We start from the raw sequence: 27,094 nt of genomic DNA, 5'->3' as shown, positions 1-27,094 counted from the left end.
AAGCCCAACCTATAAACTTTCGCAATTTATTCAACGATTTCTCAAAAAGCACTACGTATTCTTAGCTAATAAAACAGTACGGAACTCAATAGAATTTTGTAATAGGACAAAAGGATTAAAGATTGAACCATATCACAAACTCGCATCATTTGACATAATAAACATGTACCCAAACATTCCCACAAAACGAACAATAGAAATTATTGAATCTAACCTAAAAAATCATAGCAATCTAAGCACTTTGGAAATAGAAGAGTTCATTAAATTACTTAATTTTGCCATTAGTAACAACTACTTTAAATTCCATGATACTATCTATCAGCAACAGGGTTTACCAATGGGATCTCCCGCTTCTGGTATAATTGCCGAAATTTACATAGACTATTTAGAGCACACATTCATCAACAAAATAGACCATATATTTTTTTGGTGTAGATCTGTTGATGATATCTTTATTATCCTCGACAATAGGTCCACAAATGAAACTGATATATTAGATAAACTCAATACAATAGATTCCCATATAAAATTTACCATGGAATCCGAAAACAATCACAAACTGAACTACCTGGACATAACGACAACTAGACATGATGACCACCTTTCTTACAGAATATACAGAAAACCCACGCATACCTCAAATACAATTAAAATGGATTCCGTTCACCCCAACATACACAAAAGAGCAGCCTACTATAGCATGATACACAGAGCATTCAATATACCGTTAACAAAAGAAGATCTAAACAAAGAATTACAATTAATTCATGACATAGCTAAAAACAATGGATTCAAGAAAGACATGGTTAACAAAATCATTCATAAAATAAAATCCCAACCCAAAACCAAACTAACAAAAGCAAACGAACCCAAGAAAGACTATGCACTATTCACTTTCAATAATGTACACATATACCCCATAACTAATATTTTTAAAAAACATAACCTAAGAATAGCATTCAGAACTACACACAATAGTACCAACATCATACACAATGTCAGGACAATCAACAGCAACAACAAATACAACCACTCAGGGGTATACCGCATCAAATGTAATAACTGCGAGACCAGCTATATCGGACGTACCGGTAGAAACTTCCTAACCCGATATAACGAACACATAAACGCAGTGAAACACAATCATTTTTCCTCAATAGGACAACATGTCGCAGACTATAAACACAGTTTCACAAACATCGATAACGATATGCAAATCCTAAACATAAACCCCAAAGGCCCCCTGCTCAACATAACAGAAGAATTTTACATCACTTTAGATCAGTATACCAATCCAAATTACAACATAAATGAAATCACAGAAAAAACTAACATCATCTTCAATACAGTTATCCCCGCCCTAAAAAACCCTTACCTTAAGTTAATCGATAAACAGAACGCAACAAGCAACAGAAAAACACCAAACAACACACCCAGCTCCATCCCTACCCCCACAACAACAACTCTCCCTACCCCTCCTTCCCTTCCCCTCACAGCAGCTAGTATAAGCCCAAGAAGAACACGAAGTAGTACATTACAAGCTCGCACGTCAAACACAACTCAGCTACACCAACAACAGTAAGTACATATTCCAATTCACACACATAACCCTTAGACATTCCTCCACACAATATCACTTATAACTCAATCTTATCTTCCACAGATAAACATAACATCATTGCACAGCTACAAATGGGAAAGGAGCCACTACTTTGAAACCAATGTCATCCAAATTTACGGACGCCAAAAAGACAACATGAATTGGTTCTAATAAAAGGGCAACACACACAGCAGAGCTGAACATATTTTACTTGAATTTCATCCATACATTTGGCACCTATTTTAAATTGAAAGTGTTTTATCTCACATACGCACAGGAAGACAAAACTTTTATCCATGCAATTTTACAAACTCTAAGAATAGCAGCTGAAGTGCACAACTGTGAATAAGACTTAAATACGGAAGTTAGTCGATGTATTGACCACCAAGCAAGAACGAATGTTCATATGCATGAAGTGTTTTTATATATTGTTTTTATCTTGTACATATATATATAAGTTAGTTTAGGAAAAGACGTGTTTTATACACTAGTTTTAAGACCTTCAACATTTTAGACATACAGTTGCAATATTGTACAGAATGACATATACGCCAGTTCACGCTAAGACGTGCCCCATTTGTATGTAACTAAATGTACATCATCATCATATGGCATTCCTTCAACACCACAATCTTAATCAAAGCTTCATTATATAAATATGTATGTATGGTTCAGCTGAAGATGACCTTGAATATGAGGTCGAAACCGGTCCTGTAATTTAATATATACAATAAATAAGTATTGATTGGTGGAAATCCTCTCCTATTTTTAATTGTGCAATTGTCAATACGGAAATGAAAATTATAGATTACGATAAGTGAACTTGTCGATCATGATTCTGTCAGTCCTCGTATTTATATCATGGAATCTCAGAGCTCGAAACAACAGCTTAAATATTTTCATAGACACTGTATTTCAAAACAGTTTGATTCCAGTTATATCTGTGCTCCATAAATCAGAAAGGTCGAGTTGCTTTGCCTTATACAAAAGTCCAATCCTGGCTTTAATTTCTACAAGATAAGTCTCTCTCGCATCACGGTACCTTTGATGTTTATGACGTTTCTTCTCAGGCCATATATTGGTGCACATTACTATGGCATCCAATATGTTATTTAGAAAAAATAACTCCCCCGCCTACAAAGGGGTACAAATATCCCTAGCCTTCCGTTTAGGAACCGTAAGTGAATTACAATATTTTGCCTAGTAGGACGACCACGTTTTTTAGCACAATGAATATTCCAAACAGTTTTGCCATCTTTGCCCGTGTATTGTGGGGTAGCTCCAGTGATATATGGGGGAATATTCTCTCCATATTCTGAGTCTACTGATTCTTTACTATCCATCTCATGAGCACTTTCTTCAATTTTATCTTTTTCTGTTATGCATTCTTCTTCTGAATCTACAGTCAGTTCAGTATCTTCATGAGGTTTACCTTCACTTGTATCAAAATGAAGCCGATGGGCCGAAATCTGCGCCCATGAAAGTAAGTCATTCCAAACAAATTCTTTTCCCACACTCATAAGTAGTTCATTAATCCCTTCCTCTTCGTTAATATCCTTTATGCTAGTAAATGAAACAGCACAATAAGTAAATAACATTATACACTGAACATAACACAGTCACACTCACAAGGAAACACAATGTATTGTATCAGCAAGAATTGAAGACAATACCTAACAGTAACAATCGCCACAGCGACAGAGTTAGAGGTAGAAATAAACTAACCTTGGTGATTGGTTTCCAAAATCCCCAAGAACAATAAGACAAGTGCCCATGTGATTTGGTCAAAGTCACACTCTCACACAAATAAAACAAACAAAGTGCAGAGGTTTACTCCATGGTGCGTCCTCTCCTGGTTTGAGAAAACAGTGGAAAATCTAAACAAACCCCCACCCAAAAACAATAAATGTGTAGTTCTCCATTTCGAGAACAAAAACACGCACCATAAAATACCTAATGTTTTGAAAAAGCAAGGTTACAAAATAGAATTTGTAACAAATAACACACTAAAAAAAAATTAATAAATACAATCTAAATAAAAATGAACAGTTATCCAAATCAGAAATATATAAACTCAAATGCTGCCAAGAACCAAGCCAAACGTAATTTCCACACCAGGTACAAAGCATACAAGAACGCAATTAGGCAAAGCTGACATTCAGCCCTATATGAACACATATGACAGTGCCCCCCACTTCACAGACATCAATACAGATCTTAAAATATTATACAATGAAAATAATAGAAAAAACTTTATGTAAAGGGTGACCCGGACGGAAAGGGCAATATTCTAGGATGCGACAGTACATTGTGATCAAAAATGTTCATATAAACATGGGGTCAACATGAGATTGTTGTCTTTTCCTCCACACGTCCCCAAATATGTTGATACTTATACCTACTTGCCGTACATTGTTGGTACCAACGTGAAACACTACCACCTTCTCCTTTCCCTCCTCCGTCTCTTCTACTTTTCTCAACATCTGCCTTAACCTAATTCCTAGATAACACTCTACCCTGGTTCCCTTTCCTCCACACGCTTTCCCCACATGTCTAAATATGGAATCCTCCAACACCAGACCCTCAACCCGACCCACCTCATTTGGACTAGACAAAAGAGTGACTGAACAGGTGGCTATATTTCTAGAAAATAGAACTCAGACAATTAGAGTAGGCGAATCTTTATCTGAGCCTGTAATAATTAAGAGGGGAATTCCTCAAGGCAGTATTATTGGACTTTTATGTTTTCTTATGTACATCAATGATACGAGTAAGGAAGTGGAACCAGAGATAAGGATGTTATTATGTACAGAGCAATAAATAAGTTACAAGATTGTGAGCAATTGCAAAATGACTTCGATAATGTTGTGAGATGGACAGAAGACAAAGGTATGATGATAAACGGGGTTAAAAATCAGGTTGTGAACTTCACAATCAGGATATGTCCTCTCAATTTTAATTACTGCGTTGATGGGGTGAAAGTTCCTTTTTGGGATCATTGTAAGTACCTCGGTGTTACTTAATACTGTATAAGGAAAGATCTTCATTGGGCTAATCACATAAATATGATTGTAAATAAAGGGTACAGGTCCCTGCACATGGTTATGACGGTACTTGGGGGTTGTAGTAAGAATGTAAATGAGAGGGCATATAAGTCTCTGGTAAAACCCCAACTAGAGTACGCTTCCAGTGTATGGGACCCTCACCAGGATTACTTGAATCAAGACCTGGAAAAAATCCAAAGAAAAGCAGTTCGATTTGTTCTGGGTGATTTCTGACAAAAGAATAGCGTTACAAAAATGTTGCAAAGTTTGGGCTGGGAAGTACTGGGAGAAAGGAGACGAGTTGCTCGACTAAGTGGTATGTAAGAATAAATTGACAAGTGGGTGCACCTTTTCAATACAATATATCAAGTAAATGATATTACATAAGTCTTGGAACTAGTTTCAGCCACTTAATGGTCATCTTCAGCCAATTAAAAATTAAACAAATCATGTGATAACTAAAACATATGTATACCAGACTAAGACAATGATTTAGGAATAATTATAACTATGTATAATAATAAAAATTAAGGTTATGATCTTCTTGTCACAATATGATGTCTCAAAGTTGATTTAGGACCTCAGGCAAAGGAGTAAATCTCTAATGTCTGATGTGGAACAAGCACTGACTTGCTGGAGGAAGCAGACAGGTCATGTAAACAAAGGCATGGATAGGGAACAAGCAATCAATAAATACTGATCTGCATTTAGGGCAGTCGCCAACGTGTCAGATTCCCTATCTGTTGTTTTCCTAGCCTTTTCTTCAATAATTTCAAAGAAATTGGAAATTTATAGAACATCTCCCTTGGTAAGTTATTCCAATCCCTAACTCCCCTTCCTGTAAATGAATATTTGCCCCAGTTTGTCCTTTTGAATTTCAACTTTATCTTCATATTGTGATCTTTCCTACTTTTAAATACGCCACTCAAACTTATTCGTCTACTAATGTCATTCCACGCCATCTCTCCACGGACAGCTCGGAACATACCACTTATTACATGTTATAAATCTCATTTTTGGTCTGTATTGAAAATTTACAGTTCAAAAACAATAAAGGTGTTTTTCAATCCACCTATTCAATACTTTCATTTTCACTTATAGTGGTCACATAAACAGACTATCAGTTAAATGGGACATGTTTCACCCTCAATTTAGGGCACCTTCAGCCTAAAAACAATCTTCAAGGGTACATCTAATATTAAATATGGAAGCTAAAAGTTTAGCTAGTTACTAAAATTCGGGACATAAAAATGTGAAAAATGATACATTATACAAACATGTTAATGGAAACACTGTCAATGATTAAACTATAATCTTGTCGGAGTCTAAAACTTCTTCCATTAAAATTCTAATTAAAACAGTTCATTTAAAATTGCAAGTGGAATACCAAAGTGATAATAACATAATGCCAACGACATGAGGGCGTGAACACAAGCACAAACATGAATGTCATAAATACAACATGTTCAAGGCCGCTGATGAATTCGTGAGCATAAGGTGAAACTGAAGCAACAGTTGAATTATTGTAGAAGTGGCCCTTAGCACCAGTAGGCAATATTATTGTCTGAAAACTTGTCAGGAAATGTCAGTAGATACTAGAAAATGTTCTCTGTAAGAGGAGGAGAGGATGAAGTAAGAAGTTGAATGCAAGGAGAGAATTCTGATTACGTAGTTTGGAACAGATGAGGACTTACATGTTAGTTGATAGTTGTTATTTGTTATCTACTGTTGTGTTGGTAGCTGTCCTTCTGTTGGCTCTGAGTCTCGTATTATAACTGTGCTGCAGAGGTGGTAGTGAACTCAGAGGGGAAGGAATAGGGGAGTGTGGAAGGGAGGAGAGGATGGGTGGAGTTAACTGTGACGAGGCTGACAAAGGAGCGGAGTAATCTGTTTTGCTGGAAGTAGGCCTAATATCTGTAGGTATGGGTGGAATATCAGAGTGTGAAGAATTAAATGTATTAGGTATCCTAAATTTATTTGAACTAACTGGCTTTAATAATTTCAGCGTTAACTCATGTAACATGCTTTTACTGTCCATGATTTCATCTTCCCTCTGTTGTTCTACCTGGAGCGACTCATACCGATTTCGCACAGACACCTGTCCTGAATTCTGATCCTGAATAGAGCCCTTAGCCTGCAATCTCCTTCCCCTTAGAACATTAGACCACCTGTCTTCTACAACTCCCGCCTTTCCTTCCCCTCCCTCTTGTACACCTACTGTAACCTGTACATTGTTTGAGGGAGTTCTATCTTCCTTCCTGTCTTCTGTGAGAATCCTAATTATCTCCCTCAAACTCTCCAACTCCTCCCTCATACCCCTCAATGCCTCGTCACACCCACAGTTCCTACACTTGCACTCCTTAGCTATTCTTTACAGTAAAAATGAAAAGAAAAGGAAAAATAAAATAACTTATTTGCAAAATATAAATGAACGGAGGGATATATTGCCTGGGATAGTACTGAAAGATCACATGACAATAAGGTAATTAATATACGACTACTCTTCAATACTACTTAGTCATACTCTACTTTTATCCTATAACCCCTAACAGGAAAAAAACTGCTGTTAATTACTGAATACCGAAAGGAATATACAAGAATTACACAATTCTAAACTGCAATTAAGCATATCCTAATTACAACAACAGAATTTTAGAAAGAGTTTCCTCGGATACCTCTACTATACCGGTACTACACAAATATTTTACAATAATAAAATAAGCACGCTAAATTCTAATAGGATATCACTCGTATAGGCCTACTACTATACAGTACAATAATTTTAAACTACGTTCAGACATATCCTAATTACAGTACCGGTACCGTATGTCACTATTAACCACAAACAGAAATGAAAATTTCAGGTTTGAAATTTGCAAGAACTACTGCACTCAAAGATTACCAACAAAGCTAAATGCTTAGATTATTATTAGTACTATGCTCTAATAGATACATACGAAAGATACACACGAATATAGCAGACAAGATACGGTACTATCTATATATACTGTATCTACACTACAATTCTCAGCTGAAATGTGATTATATGAATTTTTACCGCTGGTGGATTACTATTATTTTCCCTACTACGCGAGACGAAGAATAAAAGTGTCCTTAAATGCTGAAAAATAAGAGGTTGTCTACAATCATTTCTGTCAAAATTATGCCGGCAGCTTGAACTGCAATATTAATGGGATAGAGGAATTTGATAATGAACTTTTACTCGATGAAAAAACGAAGGTGGAAAGTACAAAGTATGCAGGGAACTAAGACTACAAATTATCGGAATAAAGTAATCAGCTGGTTTTGTATTTATTTACACAACTACCATGTGCACTGACTTGCTATAGGAAGCAGGCAATGTCTTTGGCTGAAGATGACCACTAAGTGGCTGAAACTAGTCCCAAGACTTATGTAATATCGTTTACTTGATATACAGTATTGTTTTGAAAAGGTCTTGTCAATTTATTCTTATAATTGCACTTCAATACGGAACAAAAAATGAAATTATAAGTGGTATGTTCTGAGCTGTTAGTGGAGAGATAGCGTGGAATGAGATCAGTAGAGGAATAGGTTTGAGTGGTGTCTTAAAAGTAGGAAAGATCACAAAATGAAGATATAGCTAGAATTCAAGAGGACAAATCGGGGCAAATATTCGTTTATAGGAAGGGGAGTTAGGGATTGGAATAACTTACCAAGGGAGATGTTCAATAAATTTCCAATTTCTTTGCAATCATTTAAGAAAAGGCTAGGAAAACAACAGATAGGGAATCTGCCACCTGGGCGACTGCCCTAAACGCAGATCAGTAGTAACCGATTGATTTGGCTACATGTCTTGTTTTGTACTTTCAGCACGATGGAGCCCCTCCTCATTATGGGCATCAGGTAAGGGGGCATATCAATACCACTTTTCCTAATCAGCAGATTGGTCATGGTAGTACCATTCCCTGGTCACCCAGGTCTCCTGATCTCAACCCCTTAGATTATTGTTTAAGGGGTTGGGTGAAGAGCGAATTCTCCAGAAGAAAATTTGATACACAAGACGAACTGCTCGCTCACATAATGGATGTTTTTGCTGGCGTACGGCAATATCATGATGATATTCAATGGGCAACATGTCACATTCTTCAGCAAGTTGACAAATGCATTGAGGTCAAAGGTGGGATCTTTCAGAACATATTATAAAATCATTGTTACTGGACCACAAAATGATATGATGTGAAACAAAAAAAGGTTGTGTACTGTAATCTTGTTATTATTACTGCTATGGGAAAAAGAGAAATATAAAGGCAATTAAAATAATAAACTTATTCTCCCACGTTATCAATGTTTATATTCAAACAGGGCTATCTCGACAATCATCTCATGTTAACCCCATGTTCATATGAACGTTATCACGATGACTAGCACTATAACATTCTATATTGCCCCTTCCTCCTGTGTCACACTGTATAAAGGACGCAATAAAAATATACTTCGTGAGAAAATCCAAGCAGAATAACCTCAATGATCTGTTGTGTGCGTGTGCACGCACGCACGCACACACACACCCTACACCTGAAAGATTCCCTACTATTTAATCTACTAAATTAAATCACATATCATTAAGAACAACTTTCAAACTCCATTCATTATATAATTTGATAATGCAATAATGCTCACTAAACACCTTCCAAATCATTACCAAAATAATTTAAAAAATGATAATAATATTAACTTTATTGGCCACGTTGGACCACTTGAGTCTTCCATGTACACTTTTTTTTGAAGGTTGTACTGTTTGATTCTTCTTATCTGCCCAGTACTTCCTCATTCGTTCTGAATGCAGTGTTCTTAATTCGTCTGAAATCTGTACAGGCCTTCTGTGCACCATTTCAGTTGAAAATTTGTGTTTTTTAAGAAGGATGGTAATTATATTCTTGTTCTCTGCATCTGTAATTTTGAGTCCAACTGTTTTGAAATCCTCTTGAATTTCTTTGATCCAATGCCCTCCTGTCTTCTTTCCCAGACTTCTCATCATGTTTTCTGGTAATCGTAAAATGTGAAAGAAATAAGAGATTCTTTTCTTCTTCATCGTGCTGATAACCGGGTCCATCTCTTGATAGACAATTTCATTGGGGAGGATTCTCCACACTCCTTCAACCTGGTACTTTTTATTTATGCAAGTTCTAATAATTCTTCTTTCAGTTTTGAGGAGCTGATCAGTTCTTCTTTCATTCTTAATTTGGAACAAGGTATCGTAAGTGTAGTGGATAATAATAATAATAATAATAATAATAATAATAATAATAATAATAATAATAATAATAATAATAATAATAATAATTGTACCGAGAGGTACACCCATTCATTCAAATGAAGCGCCTTGAAGCAGGCCATCTTCAATATAAAACTTGCAAAAACTTGTGCAAGAAGTTTGGACTTTTCTTTACAGATGTCTCTACCAAAAAACTTATGGTATGCCCTCTAGTGTGAAGAGGAACTATTAAAATCCCAAAGTAATTTGTTATTTTAAGATTTCCTAGTCTTTGTTTTTTGTGTATCAAAGTTTGCTTGTGTATTTAATTTTCAACCACCTTCTTTCACCTCTGTTCACCATGGAATAATAATAATAATAATAATAATAATAATAATAATAATAATAATAATAATAATAATAATAATAATCTATATATTTCAAACACTAGGTTGATATTTGTTACATCGATTTTGAGAGAATGGCTGAACTGACTAACATCGTAAAGCATTCTGAAGAAAGCTCTTGGGCTGTAGATTTGCAATTTGTCTTTAAAAGCATAAACATTTCTTGCCGTAATATTTTTTAATTATTAAAGAAAATGTAGCATTCTCATTGGTTAGTACGCTCGCCAGTACATCCAGGCCGCCTGAACCATGAGAGCTCTGAGCAGGTGGCACAACAGTTTATAGGGGAGGTAGAAGGGGATAGGCACGCATGCGCAGTCAGACATCTTACTCATCAGTTGTACTTTGTAGTCAGGAACAGTTACTGTTTTGCTCCCCAGCAGTTTAACAGTGCATATTACATTCAAAATTCCTCTAAATTTAAATCAGAGTTCAGAGTCTGGGTTAAAATTAAATTCCAAGCAGCTGACGATATTCAATAAGCTTGGCTCAATATGGGATAAAGCGCCAATGGTAAATAGACATTCATTAGTGTGTGTAAACTGTCTTCTAAGAAATATCATAGGTAATGACATTCCGTCCTTCTGGTGCAAATATTATTGTTCACGGGGGAGATTTCAGAAAGTTTTTGAATGTTTTGCTATATGCTTATCGCCAAACAATTATTTAGTTATAATTGTATTAAATAGTCCCCTCTTTGACCCTTCCTCAAAACATGCCGCTTACATAAAAATATGCACGCAAAACCACATAAAAATGGAATTTACTGACTTTTTTAAAAGAAATTTGTATCGGCGACTACCCCTCTGTAGATGGTGACAGATCAAATGTTATTGAACTGTAAACCAGAATTTTAGCATATGATGATATCGTGATTGGAATTTATAGCAAAACGTACACTTCTGCAAGATATAACATCATTTCCTCGAAAGTTGCCATTCTTAATTAATTTTAAAGTCATTGGGCTTATACCCGGAAGAACAAAACCATACAATAGCGTCAACAGATTAATACTGAAGATGAAAGCTATTTACTTCAATTTCCTACATAAATCTTGAATTCCTTGGAATTAATGGTTTCCCCCCACATATTCTTATTCTAAAAACTGAAGCCAAAGTTATGCTCCTTAAAAGTTGAAACATTTTCCAACGGCTCCTAAACAGAACCAGATTAGGGCCTAATTCTAAGAAGTATGTACAAAAATTGTTTATATTTGGAAATAATAAGCCAGACAGAGAGCTCTAATCCCTCGAATTGACTTAACAACATAAAATAAAACATTTAGAGAGGCATCAATTTCTAATTCACTTGGCATTTTGTATCATGATCAATAAACCTCAAGGGACGTGAAGGTCTGTATTTACCTCAGCCAGTTTTTATCCATGGCCAGTTAAATATTGCAATTTCAAAAGAGTGATATTTTAAAGTTGCAATAGTGCCAAAAGGTAATTGTACAAGGAAAGCACTGAGCAAGTGGCTGCATGGTTTGGGTCACGTAGCTATCAGCTTCCAATCGGAATATAGTTGGTTAGAAACCCACTGTCAGCAGACCTGAAGATGGTTTCCTGTGGTTTCCCATTTTCATACCAGGCAAATGCTGGGGCTGTACCTTAGCCATGGTTTCTTCCTTCCCACTTCTAGCCATTTCCTATACCATCGTTGCCGTAAGACCTATCTGTATTGGTGCAATGCAAAGAAAATTGTAAAAAAATAAAGTACAAGGAATGTTGTATATAAGGAAATACTTTAAAAAATATTTACCCCATTGACCATCATGTCTTGACGGGTTATTGATGATGATGATGATGATGATGATGATGATGATGATACAAGAGCAGTTCTGCAAAAGGGAATGTCACTGGAACATAATCTAACAGAAAAATACCAAATGTTCATTTAACAACACATAAATAATTTCCAAAAACTATTTAAAATATGATAATCATAATAATAACAAAAATAATAACATTAATAAAGCTACAAGTACTGTTCCGTGAAAGCCGGTGACGTCACCGGAGCATGATGTAACGGAAATTTACCAACAAATTAGCCAGCTGGCCTTACACCACTGACAGAGCACTGCATCACTTTGCGCATTTCATTAAGATAAGTTCTAACTTTCAAGTATTATAAGGGTACAAACAGAATTTAAACAGAAATGTTTTTACATTTCTTAATAATGTTCATCAATTCATAACATGTTTTTAATAACAAGTTATTTAAAAGTGTGATTTGATAGAATCTGATGTTCTTTTAAGAATGAAAGATGTCATTCTGTTTTTAATTAATGATATCTTTTTCAGGTGTAATCTGTTAATAAAAGTTTTCTTTTTCAGGTACAGGTATTTTCTAAATTTATGCTGTACTGAATTAGTTTTGACAGACTGAAGATGCTCAGTCAGTCACCAACAATGTACAGTATTCATTTATTCATTTATTTATTCATTTATTTATTCATTTATTTATTCTTTCTCAAGATTTACATTATATGTATATGATCCATTAATGGAGAGAAAAAATAACAAGTCTGACCTAGACCATCTCACAAAAGGAAAGGGACTGCCACTAGATAAGCAGACATATGAACAAAACCATAAATAAATAAATAAATAAATAAATAAATAAATAAATAAATAAATAAATAAATAAATAAATAAATAAATAAATAAATAAATAAATAATAATAACAACAACAACGACCGGGCGAGTTGGCCGTGCGCGTAGAGGCGCGCGGCCGTGAGCTTGCATCCGGGAGATAGTAGGTTCGAATCCCACTATCGGCAGCCCTGAAGATGGTTTTCCGTGGTTTCCCATTTTCACACCAGGCAAATGCTGGGGCTGTACCTTAATTAAGGCCACGGCCGCTTCCTTCCAACTCCTAGGCCTTTCCTATCCCATCGTCGCCATAAGACCTATCTGTGTCGGTGTGACGTAAAGCCCCTAGCAAAAAAAACAACAACAACGACAACATGGCAATGTGGCAGAATAAACACTGTCGCCTGGCCCAAGATCAACCCTTATTGATGGTCTATTGGCCATGGCAGAAAGCAGTATGGCAGTATGATGATAATAATAATATATAAAAAATAAAAAAAAACATTACTGTGTAGAGTACAATAGTGTTGGCAGACGGCATCTGTAATTTAAACAAACTGCATATCACTTCCGACCGGGTTTGCAACTCGGCACAATCCTTCCTGAGCAATGACCTGTCTGTTGCTTTACTTAAGTTGCAAACCCAGCTTTCGTGTTACATCCACTGTCATGCCGGTGTGCAATTATTCTCCTTACATTTCATTACTATTGTCGCTGATTCACAATCAACCTCCACTTCATCTTATACCACCTAGTCTTACTCTTTCAGCATATATCAATTCCTCCTTCAGTCTCAACCAACCTGTGTTTCATTCAAAATTTCAGGCCCATCTCCTCATTAAGTTAATCCATCACACTTACCATTCCATACACATAATCTCTTGGCAGCCTTCACACAATACTATCATCTAGTCAACCTCCATCTCAACTTATACCACCTGGTCATATTCTTTCACCACATATTCATTTCATCCTCAACCTCTATCACACTTATTTTCTTTTAAAATTTCAGACCACTCTCCACATTAAATAAAACCATCTCACTTGCCATTCCATACATTATCGACCATACATCACTATCTCCCTTTCCAACCTCCAGCCTTAACTCATCACAACTTTTACATCCTTTATTACCTTATTCACTAACAATTAACTTAGACCATAAGCTCATATACCATCCATCTCCACACATTAACTTAATCACAAAACCTCGTGATTATTTACAAACTCACCACACATGCCATCGCAAATTTGAATCACAATCATCCTGAAACCACTTGTATTCACCAACCAAAATATCTCAACTATAGCCACATAAGTCTCTCACCATATTGAATTACACCCCTACATTTTACCATCTCACTCTATTAAATTATGCCATCACATTTTACCATTAGCTATTACCCTTATCACCTACCCATTTATTACAATCACTCTCTTCCTTACTCACTAACCAAATACCCGCCTCATCTTAATTACAGCCTTCCAATACCAAATTCACTACCGCTCCTCTCATTCCAATATAGAACTCTGAGCACTCTATTGCATTTTCGATACGTCTGTCGCCAATCAGGCTCACTATACAATCCAAATACAGTGACAGTAATTAATATACACACTTCATCGCCTACTAATTTAACTACTTAATTGCTCTTATCTCATCTACAAATAACACACACTCTCCACTACTCTCACGTACTTGAACAATTTACTTACTGCTGCTGTTTGTTTTTTTTACTTCTTGTCACTACGCCTTCGTCCAATTTACTCTTCTTACCCCACATCTCTTTTAGACTCAAGCTTATCCCTTTGGCCATGAGCGAGACAAAGTTATGGTCGAATTGTTAACACCAACACTTAGAAAAATAAAATCGAATTTAATGCACATTGAAAGAAAAAGCGCATGCAAGTTACCTGTAAGAAGAGCGATTCGGAAGGAAATACACCAAGGTTATAATATCAACTAAAGAAGAAAGAAATATTATAAGCTTATATGTGTAAAATACGTATAATTATAATATTAACATTTTAAAAATTTAATTGAATACAAAAAAAAAAACACGGCAAGACTCACCTAGCCAAATCATAAGAAGAGGGCATTGAACAGGCCTTGGCTTATAAGAAGAAAGATTCGACTAGAATACATAATTACCGAGCTTGATAGCTGCAGTCGCATAAGTGCGGCCAGTATGCAGTATTCGGGAGATAGTGGGTTCGAAACCCACTGTCGGCAGCCCTGAAGATGATTTTCCGTGGTTTCCCATTTTCACACCAGGCAAATGCTGGGGCTGTACCTTAATTAAAGCCATGGCCGCTTCCTTTTCACTCCTAGCCCTTTTCTATCCCATCATCGCCGTAAGACCTATCTGTGTTGGTGCGACGTAAAGCAACTTGTAAAAGAAAAAAACAATTTTAGCTAAACAAATACAACTAGCAACTACAATTGAGATAAAGACGTAAAGCTAAAGCAGACATATTGGTAGTCTGCACAGAATTAAAAAAACAAATATCTATCCAAGCCGATACTTAAGACCATTATCATACAAGAAGGCTTTGCATTTGTCAATATGTTTTCACTAATCTCCTCTATGATTTCATATTTCCCGATTGCGCAAGACACCTACGTCGTGGACCTGTAAAGAAGAATATGGGAAAGCTGTCCGGAGGAAACCCAGCTGATTTTTGACAGACAAAGCAGAGCTCGATTCCCAAAGAAATCCCAATGACTGAGGGCGGAACAACGAGGCTGACCAATGCAACTGATGGCTAAACAGAATTAATACAATCCCAGCAGGTGGAGAATAAGATAAATTTCAGAGTAATATCAATTGAATTCCATAGTTTTTCATGCATTGTAGATTGTTTGTATTTTGATTATCATGTGATAGATCGTTTATATCTTCGAGACATATCAATCTAAGCTATTTTATCGCAAGTGACCCAATAGTGTGTCATTTTAAGGAAGGAATTAGGCAGTCTTCTTAAGAAAATAAGACCATATTCAAGTAGGGAAGAGACTATATTATATGATAGTGTGATTTCTACGATATCAATCAGTTATGGTATATCATGCCATAACATGTGTGAAATATTTTAAGAACAGAATGCCGTAGGAAGTTAGGGGAAATGTACAATTTCCTATTTAACAAATATAGGTTACCTGTTGCCATAAATGAGTGAGATAAGGTTAGATATGGATATACAGATAGACGGAAGACATGTTGATATTGAAAATGTAAATACTGATCCGGAGATTCATTTTTATTTTACAGATGAAGAGAATTTTTGCATCAATGTGAGTTATATAAGATTAATATTGAAATGTGTTACGTTAGATATGAAGTGAAATATGAGAAAAGAGATATGAGATGAAGTTATATGAAGATAGAAAGGAAAGAATTGAGGAAAGATGTTAATGCTGCAAGAATATAATTGAAATGAATGAAATATGAGAAGAGAAAGGATAAAATATATATATATATTTTTTTTTTGCTAGTTGTTTTACGTCACACCGACACAGATAGGTCTTACGGCGACGATGGGACAGGAAAGGGCTAGGAATGGGAAGGAAGCGGCCGTGGCCTTAATTAAGGTACAGCCCCAGCATTTGCCTGGTGTGGAAATGGGAAACCACGGAAAACCATTTTCAGGGCTGCCGACAGTGGGGTTCGAACCTACTATCTCCCGAATACTGGATACTGGCCACACTTAAGCGACTGCAGCTATCGAGCTCGGTGATAAAATATTGGTGCAGACGCAGATCATTAATATTTATTGAAGCAATAAAGATGTTTCATTGGTAGATAATCCACATCACATAATAACTGACAGCATAATACGATACTTATGAATAATATGGCAGGAATTGATCATCAAAATAAACCCTATTATACATGATTATTCGTTTAAATGAATATTTCAACGTTAGATACCTACTTATAGGTTGCATTTAATAGTGTATCAAGTAGGGCAGGCATTTATTGGCATATATAGTCATTAATACATCTTATTTATAATATTGAGAAATTGATAGTCATTTCAAATCTTCATCCATAGTATTTCCTATACTTAAACTTCATGAGGTCATATATTGGATTTCCAATTCAACTGAGAAGTTATTTGGTTATTTATAATATGTTTATTTGATTTTGAAACATAATAGACGTTTTAATGCAATGCTAATCACTAGTATTATTTTAATTTTGAATAAAATGTAGTCCATGAATGCTACATAGGTATGAAACTGAACTTATTCTCTATGCCAAGTTCATGAAAAGTTTAATATGAACAACGAAAGTTATTGTCCTAGAAATCAAACATGAACTTACAATAAAATGAAGAATGTTTTGTGTGAGCAAGACTGAACAATTAATTTAACTGGATTTAACTTGCGCGAATTTGTAAATAACTTATTTCTTTTATTTTCTTGTGTAATGTTAGACAATATGAAGCAGCTATCCATTTCAATAATGATTATATTAATTCATACGACGACTAATGATTATATACAAATAATTTGAAGACTGTAATCAGAACCAATTAATGATTTTGGGATTTTCAAACAGATACTTCAGAATTTATCCATCATATTTCCTTTTCATGAATAAATATTAGTAAATAAGATATAATTTAATATCATTTATAGTTAGTTGGAATAGTTCGTAACTCAGAGTTAAGGTAGCCCAATTTATGATAACTGATATCACTATTGAACGTCTGGTGGAGATGTCCATCAATATATATATATATTTATTTTTATTTTATTTTTATTTTTTTTGATCGACGAAATGCGTACTTGCATATCTGCATCATCTGGAATCCACGTAAAAATAAAAGATAAAAAACATTAAATTAAACTTCGATATTTATCCTGAGATCCCTACCGACCCTGTTTTCTTCGACGCCAATCATCTTGGATGCGGGAGATGGCGCGGTACACCATTTGGATTGCACAGGCAAGGGAAAATTATAAAAGGGACAGGGATGCTACCGATACTAATAGAGCAGAGGTGAAAGTGGTCATCGGACTGTTGTACTCAGCTGGGGTACTAAAATTTCCTCACACTAATTTGAGAGATTTATGGGCAACAGACGGAACTGGTGTAGAACAATTCCGTTACTACTATGAGCCAGGAAAGATTCCAATTCCTTCTGCAAGCTATTCGGTTTGACAACATCCATACCAGGAAGAAAAGGAGGAAAGAATATAAACTTCCTCCGATACGAGAAATATTTGAAGGTTTTGTTGACAGATGCAAAAGTAAGTATTCGCCTACAGAATACATCACTATAGATGAGGTGCTTGAGGGGTTTCAGGAACTGTGTCATTTTCAACAGTATTTTGCTAACAACCCCGCAAAGTATGTCATCAAGGTCTACGCGCTTGGAGACAAGTAAAAACAAGTCAAAACTCTATATAATTGTATCACATGTATATATTTCAACATATATATATATATGTATAATTGTATATATCTTAACATATTAGAATAAGGCATTCTTGTTTAATTAGTTTTTAGTAATGTTTTTATTATGTACAATCGCTATTAAGCAGGTTCACCAACAGCTGATGATGAACTATTTACAGGTTCAAACCGGTACTGTTTTAATGTAGGCCTAAATAATACTAAACATTTTGTAAATTAAAGTATTGATTAGGTGGAAAACTCACCCTTCATACTTATGTGCTTCAATTATCAATACGGACAATGAAGCTTATAGATTATAGAGCTTTGAGAGACCTAAATAGGAAAAAGACACCTAGAATTGAAGACATTCCCTCCGAGTTACTGACTGACTTAGGAGAAACCAGCATGGCGAGATTATTCCATTTAGAGTGCAAGATGTACGAGACAGGAGGAGTACCATCCAATTTATTATTTTCGATCCCCAAGAAAGCCGGTGCTGACAAGTGTGAAAACTACCACACGATTAGTTTAGTATCCCATGCCTGCAAAATTTTAACATTTATTATTTACAGAAGAATGGAAAGACTAGTTGAAACTGAGTTGGGAGAAGATCAATTTCGCTTCAGAAGAAATGTAGGAACACTTGAGTCAATTCTGACTTTACATCTGATCTGTATCGATATGACAATCTAAGAATCAAAGAGTTATTTAGCCACCTAATAGACACCTTTCTTCGCCTTTGGCAACTTTATAAAATCATTAACAGTACATGTTTCGACTGCTTTGCAGTTACCATCAGCTATATTCACGTATGCTTAGGTATAAATAAGGTGAAAGTATGCTGTAACGGACTCCTCACTTCACCGGCAACTACTGTTATGAACTTCGCCACGCACATAACCTTTTTCTACTATTAATATGGACTTACCCTCATCATGATATAAACCGCATTTTCTCTCCAACTGGAACTTACATACTTATGTGAATTTGCACACATCGTACCTTGCACAAACTCTGCTCTATCCACCTTTACGATCTACGATAAACTAACTTCCTTTTTGCCGCCTGACGTCATGTGACATCACCTGCTTTGTCACGCATGCTCCACTAACCTCTGGAATCTTCCAGACATATTTCTCATTATTCCACACTATAAATACGCGGCCTTCCTCTGAATGTATTGAGATGGACTTTGGCCTGTGTGGAGGGAGCAACATCTAACGTCAACTCCGTCCTCAAATCAAAATCTCTTTATTTGCAAATGAGGTGTCTACCTCGGTGGCAAATGGTACACTAAAATACATTATTGTCAAGCACTAAATATTAAATTAACAAGAGAAGAAAATTTTTCCTATAATACAATATTATACAATTTACGCTAACAATGTTTTCTATTAAACACACAGCTCATCCTTAATAAATTTATATTGTTTACAAAATTCTACTTATAATATCTCCTGTACTACTTACAAATACAGTCAACTGATATACAGTATGTGGAATTACTTCAAATGATACTATACAACTGGTATAACATTAATATTTACATTGCATTTATTTATTTACTATTTTTTTTTTTTTTACCCGTTCTGGATCCTAAGTAGCATAACGACCTGCTGCGTCTTAACCAGAGCCCCTTTTGCCACCACTTTTCAGAGTTCCTGAAGGGCCTTCACATGTCCTTAGGGACATGTGCCCAGAAGTCTCCATTTTCGGGCAGTTCGTGAAATTTGGTTCATGATGAGGTATGACAAACTGATTTCTTTACTGTAAATACCTTTAGTTGCATTGCGAGATACTTTCCTTGCAAATTCAGACTGGGAGCATGGCATTTTCAGGCCGAAATTTCACTTGTCCTTTTTGTGTTTAAACTTTTCATTAACGAACCTAGTAACGACTTTCTTTCTAAATGTGCGTGTGGTGTATTGGCAACTGTGCGACTCCTACTGTATACACACTTCTACCCATTCAGTGCTTCGCCATTTGAGTTTCTGAATGTTGTGAAACTGGTTCACTTGAAGTATATTGTGATTATTCGCCTGTAGAACTACCTGGCTTTGTGTCAATCGAGTGATAACGGAAGTGGTTGTGACTTGCATATAGCATTTAGATTTTGCTCAGCAGATTTCCTGCTGGCATACTCGAATTTGGTAACTGTAAACATCCCCTTTTTCTCGTTCTGGGTTTCTCTTTTTATAGCAATATTTATCCTTTCCTTGTTTGTCCCTTTCCATTCCTGCGCTATTCTCTCTCATTTACTTTCTTTCTCTTGGATATCTTATTTTACTATAATGAATCTGTATTTTGTATATGTGGTTGGGAAAATTTCATATTTGTACAGTTCTCCTTTCATGTAAATTGTTAGAGTTTTGATTTATTATTCTAATATATGTTTTCAAATTTTATCTTGGTTTCTCATCTATTTTCACCCGTCATGTCCCTTATTTCTCCTCACATTCTCTTTTAATTTTCTAATATTATCTAGCATGGTTTCCACTGCGCTATCTGTGGTTATTCTGGAATGCTTATTGGAGATCTTTTTTTTTTTTTTTTACCACGGCCTCCATTCTCAATTTGGCGTTTAACTCGCTGCGTAATATTACTACCTACCGATTGAAAGTACTCGGTGTCACCGATACTTTGTGATTTCCCTCGGCAGTATTATTATAGATATATATATATGCATATAACCCCCATAAAAGGGTTACAATGCACAACATGCATTCTTGTATTAGCCTTGATCTCTTCCCATGGGAGACTGAAAATTTTGTCTATTGGGGAAGGATGACGACAGTGAGGGCGGAGGAGAGTTGGAGAGGAGGGGGAAGAATGCTTAAAACGTTATTAAAAACTTGTCCTTAACTAAAATATTATTAAAAATGTCTTCCGATTAAGAAGGAAAAACATCTTAAGTATCTTTTTAGCTTCTGCCTGGAAGCGTATTTAAAAAAAACACTAATTACATACTTGAGATGTAACTAAAGTATAATTAAAACCTATTCTTAACTAAAATACTAATAAAACCGTATGTCAGCATCCAGTTGAGGAGATAAAATCTTTTTTTAAGTCCTATTCATGTTTGTGCTCGAAAGCATGTGGAAAAAGCTGGTTAACTTGTTATTTTATTGCCGAAGGCGGATGCTTAGAATGCTCTTGCAGCTCACTACTGGGGACGTGCTTAGATGTTATTTGTCCATGAACCAGATAATTGGGCAGCTTGTAACATGATCTGCAACTGGCAGAAAATAGGTAAAAAATAATTTACAATGTTTCTTTCCTGAAAGTGTTGGCATTTAGAATTATCTCTTAGGAAAGAAGAGGAGGGTATTTTTCAAAGTAATAACTTACCCCTGTCTGTGGATTTCCGTCTTTACTTCCTGCTATCTTGGGTGTGGGTCTGTGCCAGTGTTCTCCGTTCTCAATCTGGTATATTCGCGATGTGTTGTAATCTGGTTGCTAGCACGGTTCGGCGGGGAGAGGGGAGACAATGGCGTCATCACCTGTTGTTGTTTCTCGGGAGGAGGGAGGTGCTAACTGTGACTTAGAAACGTCGTACTTGTTTGTGTTATTTGCTAAGCTCGTTTTCTTCCTTTCTAATAGTTCCATATATCTAAGTATATGTTCACATAGAAGGTTTCTTTGTTCGTTCATATCACGTAAATTCCGATCCTTATTCATTAACTTATTAAGAAGGATGTGTATGTTTTCTAAATTATTCATATGTCTTCCCTTGATTATCCTGTTAATAATTTCATGGTCCTGTTTAATGTTGGTGAATTTATGTCCTGTTTCCTTCATGTGAGCTCCCATAGAACAACATTTTAGTTAAGGACAAGTTATTAATAACTTTTTAAACATTCTCCCCCCCAACCCCTCTATCACCATCCTTCCTCAATAGACAAAATTTTCATTTTCCCATGAAAAGATATCACTGATAATATGAAAACATATATTGTGCATACTTCAACCTTATTTAAACCTAAGCATACATGAATGTAGCTGATGATGACTGCGAAGCAGTCGAAACCTGTACTATTCAATGGTTTTAAAAAATTGCCAAAGGCAACGTACATGGCATTCATAGATCTAGGAAAAGATTTCAATAATGTTTGTTGGACCAAGCTATTTGAGATTCTGAATGCGATCAGGATCAGATACCGAAAACGAAGGATTATCTACAATCAGTATTAAAGTCAGTCTGCAGAGCTGAGAACTGAGGGCTTTGAAAAAGAAGCAGCAATCCATAAAGGAGTGAAGCAAGCCTCCAGTTCCCCCCCTCCTTTTCACTGTTTATATAGAACAGGCCCGTGGTGTAGGGTTAGCATGCCTGCCTCTTACCCAGAGGCTCCGAGTTCAATTACCAGACAGGTCAGGGATTTTTACCTGGATCTGAGGGCTGGTTGGAGATCCACTCAGCCTATGTGATTAAAATCGAGGAGCTATCTGATGAGAGAGCGACCCCAGTGTAGAAAGCCCCAACAAGAATAACGGCCGAGAGGATTCGTCATGCTGACCACACAATACCTCGTAATCTGCAGGCCTTCGGGCTGAGCAGTGGTCACTTGGTAGGCCAAGGCCCTTCCAGGCTGTAGTGCCATGGGGTTAGGTTATATAGAACAGGCAGTAAAGCAAAGGAAAGAGAAATTTGGAAAGGGAGTCACAATCCATGGAAAGGAAATTAAAACACTGAGATTTGTCGATGATATTGTTATTTTATCTGAGACTGTAGAAGATGTGGAGAAATTGCTGAATGGTATTGACAGAGTCTTGGGTAAGGTCTACAGGATGAAAATAAGTAAGTCTAAAACAAAAGTAATGGAGTGCAGTCGAATGAACTCAGGTGATGCAGGTAATATTAAATCAGGAAATTAAGTCTGAAAGCAAGTAGATGAATATTGTTACTTGGGTAGTAAAATAACTAACAATGGCAGAAATAAGGAGGACATAAAATGTAGACTAGCACAAGCAAGGAAGGGCTTTCTTAAGAAAAGAAATTTTCTCACTTCGAACATTGATATAGGAATTAGAAAGATGTTTTTCTAGGCTTTCTTTTGGAGTGTGAAATTGTATGGAAGTGAAACATGTATGATTACTAGTTCAGAAAGAAAGAGAACAGAAGCTTTTGAAATGTGGTGTTACAGAATAATTCTGAAGGTGACATGTGTAGATCGAATTACGAATGAAGAGATACTGAATCAAACTAGTGAGAGGAGACTGAATTGGCTAAATTTGATGTTAAGAAGAGATAGGACATAGCTTAAGACACCCAGGACTTGTTCACTTTTGAGGGAAGTGTAGGGGTAAGAACAGTAGGGGTAGACCAATGTATGAATATGTTAAGCAGATTAGGGCATATGTAGGATGCAGCATTTACGTAGAAATGGAAAGGTTATTACAGCATAGGGTGGGATGGAGTGCTGCATAAAACCAGTCTATGGACTGATTACTGAAACAGTAACATGCAAAAATAACACAAAAACTTGCAAACTATGGCATCATTCCAGCCCCATGCAATAAAAAAAGGTCAGTGATTTCCTTAACACTGACGTTCTGTGAAGTAAATTATTGTAATCTTAATTCTACTGATTACTTCTTGAAAATGCAATTTGTAATTGTGACTGACTCAACCAGTTTGCAGATAACTGTAAGTCTGGCCGATTACTTTTCCCTTGTACTTTTCCAAACACTGGATATCATCACATGTTGGTTACAATTCAACAAAGATATGACTATTACAGAAATGGACAAACGATTGTCAAGATGGAAGCCATGCTTTTCAGTGTTGACCAAGTAATTTTTTAAAATTTTATTTATTTTTTGCTAGTGGCTTTACGTCGCACTGACACAGATAGGTCTTATGGCAACGATGGGTTAGGAAAAGACTAGGACCTGGAAGGAAGCGGCCACGGCTTTAATTAAGGTACAGCCCCAGCATTTGCCTGGTGTGAAAATGGGAAACCACGGAAAACCATCTTCAGGTGCTGACTAAGTTTAAATAACCTGTAAGCATTACAGTCTGTCAAACGTAAGACACAAATTTCTCTCACTATTTCATTTATTTGATACTTACCAACAATCAACCTCTGGACCATGATATGGTGTTCCTTTAACAATTTCCGGGGAGGCATACAATGGGCTTCCACAAAATGTATTCAATAAACGTTGCTCATCAAAGACATTTGACAAACCAAAGTCAGCAATCTGAAAAATATATGAAGTCCAATATATATCCAATGAGAAGTGTGTTCTGCTTCCATAACAGACAAAACAAAAGTAGTCTAATATTTAATAAAGGATTGAAATTATGATCTATGAAACAGACTTAATATTCTTTAAAAATGAACTGAATCTCAAACTACAAAGCTATATATAGGCTACGTACGAATAAATGCAAAAACAGACGCATTCAAACTGAAAACAGTTATTTAGGCCTCATCCAATGTGGTGAAAATAACTTGATTCATCCAAATCCAATAATTCTGATGTTCCATCAATTACCATAGATTATAAGAGATGTCAATGTGCAGGAAGAAGGGGTTATTTATTGTGTCAGTAGATGTACTGTCATGGGTCTCCAACAATCAAGCACTGTTAACTGCTGGCTGACTGACTGACTGACTACTGTTGATAGGTTTTGATTGAGAACCTTGAGTACAGCACCTAACCAATCAAGCTACACAAACTGGTATAACGTACAGTGACTAAATCTTAAAATATTGAGGTGGTGGGCACAAATTAACTCTTCGTTGGTAGTGATAGGATTAAAACCACATTCAAATATCATAAAATGTTGCCTAGAACCTGCACTTTAGCATAGAACTCACTCAAATTTTTCTGAGCTTTTACAGCCATTCTCTAGAAAGACTGACGAATAGGATCAATAACCTGTACGGTTATTGCACTAATGTGTTTTCAGTCAGAAATAACAGAGGAGATTGTGATAAAATAAAATTTGTTGAGAAAGTAGGGAAGAATTGTGTGCCTAGAGATAGTTCTAGATTATATTTATTATTTTATTTACAACTAGCTGATGTACCCGTGCTTCACTATGGGATTCTCAGAAAGACTGACTTTGTGGTTTTCCTAACTGGTACTTCTTCCTTCACGACTGGAGTACGTTTACAGTGAGTTACACAACATTTATTATCGCACACATGTATTCCATAACACAGGCACAATTCATGATTTACCTCACAACTGCAGAGACCAGGGTTCTATTCGACTCCTTCTCTTACATTTTTTCCACTAAAATGTCTAAAAGGAATTACCGCCCCCCACTGTTAGAGGAAGATATTTAAGGGTGATGATAAACAGAATGTTGGAATTTAGTGCAGAGGATAAAGATCTTAATGAAGTAATTTCTGCCGAAGGGGAATTCGTAAGAGACAGGAATTTACCTGAAACAAATACTGCAGGCTCAAATGTACAGGGTTCGGGCCCAACTGATGCGAATATTCAACAGTTGCGAAAGAGACAACATGTGTTTGATTTCAGTTCAAGTAGCAATCATGACAGTGACAGTGGTGACGATAATACTGATAACGCAAAAAGTGTAACTTCTTTGTCAACTTAGACTGAAAACGGACAAAGAAGGTCCTGCTTTGATCCAAAATTCCATCATGATGTATAGGGAGAGGTTTTAGGGAGAGAAAAAAACAAGCAAAATATTTGTAATATTTTTGGATGACGAGATATGCCAGAACCTACCAGAACGGAAAAAATATGCCCAGCATAAAACTGCACATAAAACCCAGTTTAGTAAAATGAAACAAAGAAGTCGAGGTCAAGACCAAGTCCGGACAAATAAGGAAGAAGTAAAAATTCTTATGGGCATACTGTTGCCACAGGGGATTATACAAAAAACTAAATTAGGGCATATTTCTCGCAATCACTTGTTGACTACTCCTATTTTCTATGAGCTGATGACACAGAAAAGCTTTTTCCTTGCCAAGCAAGTGGCTCAGATGGTTGAGGCGCTGGCCGGCCTTCTGACCCCAACTTGACAGGTTCGATCCTGGCTCAGTCCGGTGGTATTTGAAGGTGCTCAAATACATCAGCCTTGTGTTGGTAGATTTCCTGGCATGCAAAAGAACTCCTGCAGGGCTAAATTCTGGCAGCTCAGTGTCCCCAAAAACTGTAAAATTAGTTATTGGAACGTAAAGCCATTATTATTATTATTATTATTATTATTATTATTATTATTATTATTATATTTTTCCTCCACAGCTTTTTACATTTCTCTGACAATGAGGCTATAATGGAGAAATTCCTCCCAAAATATACAAGATAAAGCCACTATTTGACCACCTGGTAGCAAATTTTTCGGAAGCTTATACCCCTGATGGCAAAGTGTCAATTGATGAGAACCTATTGTTATGGAAAGGGTGGCTAGGGTGGAAAAGCTTACATACCAAGATAATGTTTCAGAATGGAATCATATAAAATGCCTATGCGAAGCCGGGACAGGGTATGTAACATGATCTGCTTCCGTGTGTATCATAATGAACAGCTGTAAAAGACATAACACTGTGAAGATTGTAGATACTGTAAATATTACCTGTAGTGTAGTATAATATAGTCTCTGTGCGTCACTTATGAATTGTAGGTATATAAACTAGACCCCTCAAAACCGCTAACCAACATAACAGAACATTTCGTGAGTATTATAATTTATTCCATTTTAATTTAAGTACATGTAAACTTTGTAAATCTACAATTTCCATTTATTTCCAGGCAGAGATTGTTAGTAAACTGCCTAAAATATTTAGGTATAAGTTACTGTATACACGAAAGCTCGGTACCAC

General features: G+C 36.0%; 1 protein-coding gene across 1 annotated transcript in view; it reads right to left on the bottom strand.

Moving 5' to 3' along the window:
- Positions 1-27,094, bottom strand: part of Nuak (Nuak family kinase 1) — a 585,653-nt gene that overhangs the window by 193,295 nt on the left and 365,264 nt on the right. The window contains exon 7 of the mRNA XM_067140970.2: positions 24,361-24,491. Within this exon, the coding sequence (XP_066997071.2) occupies positions 24,361-24,491 (131 nt within the window). The remainder of the gene's footprint in view (positions 1-24,360; positions 24,492-27,094) is intronic.

This window comes from Anabrus simplex, chromosome 2, assembly GCF_040414725.1.
Source record: "Anabrus simplex isolate iqAnaSimp1 chromosome 2, ASM4041472v1, whole genome shotgun sequence".
NCBI classification, from domain to species: Eukaryota; Metazoa; Arthropoda; class Insecta; order Orthoptera; family Tettigoniidae; genus Anabrus; species Anabrus simplex.
The sequence above is the reverse complement of the archived record's forward strand: the minus strand, read 5'-3'. Positions and strand labels throughout refer to the sequence as shown.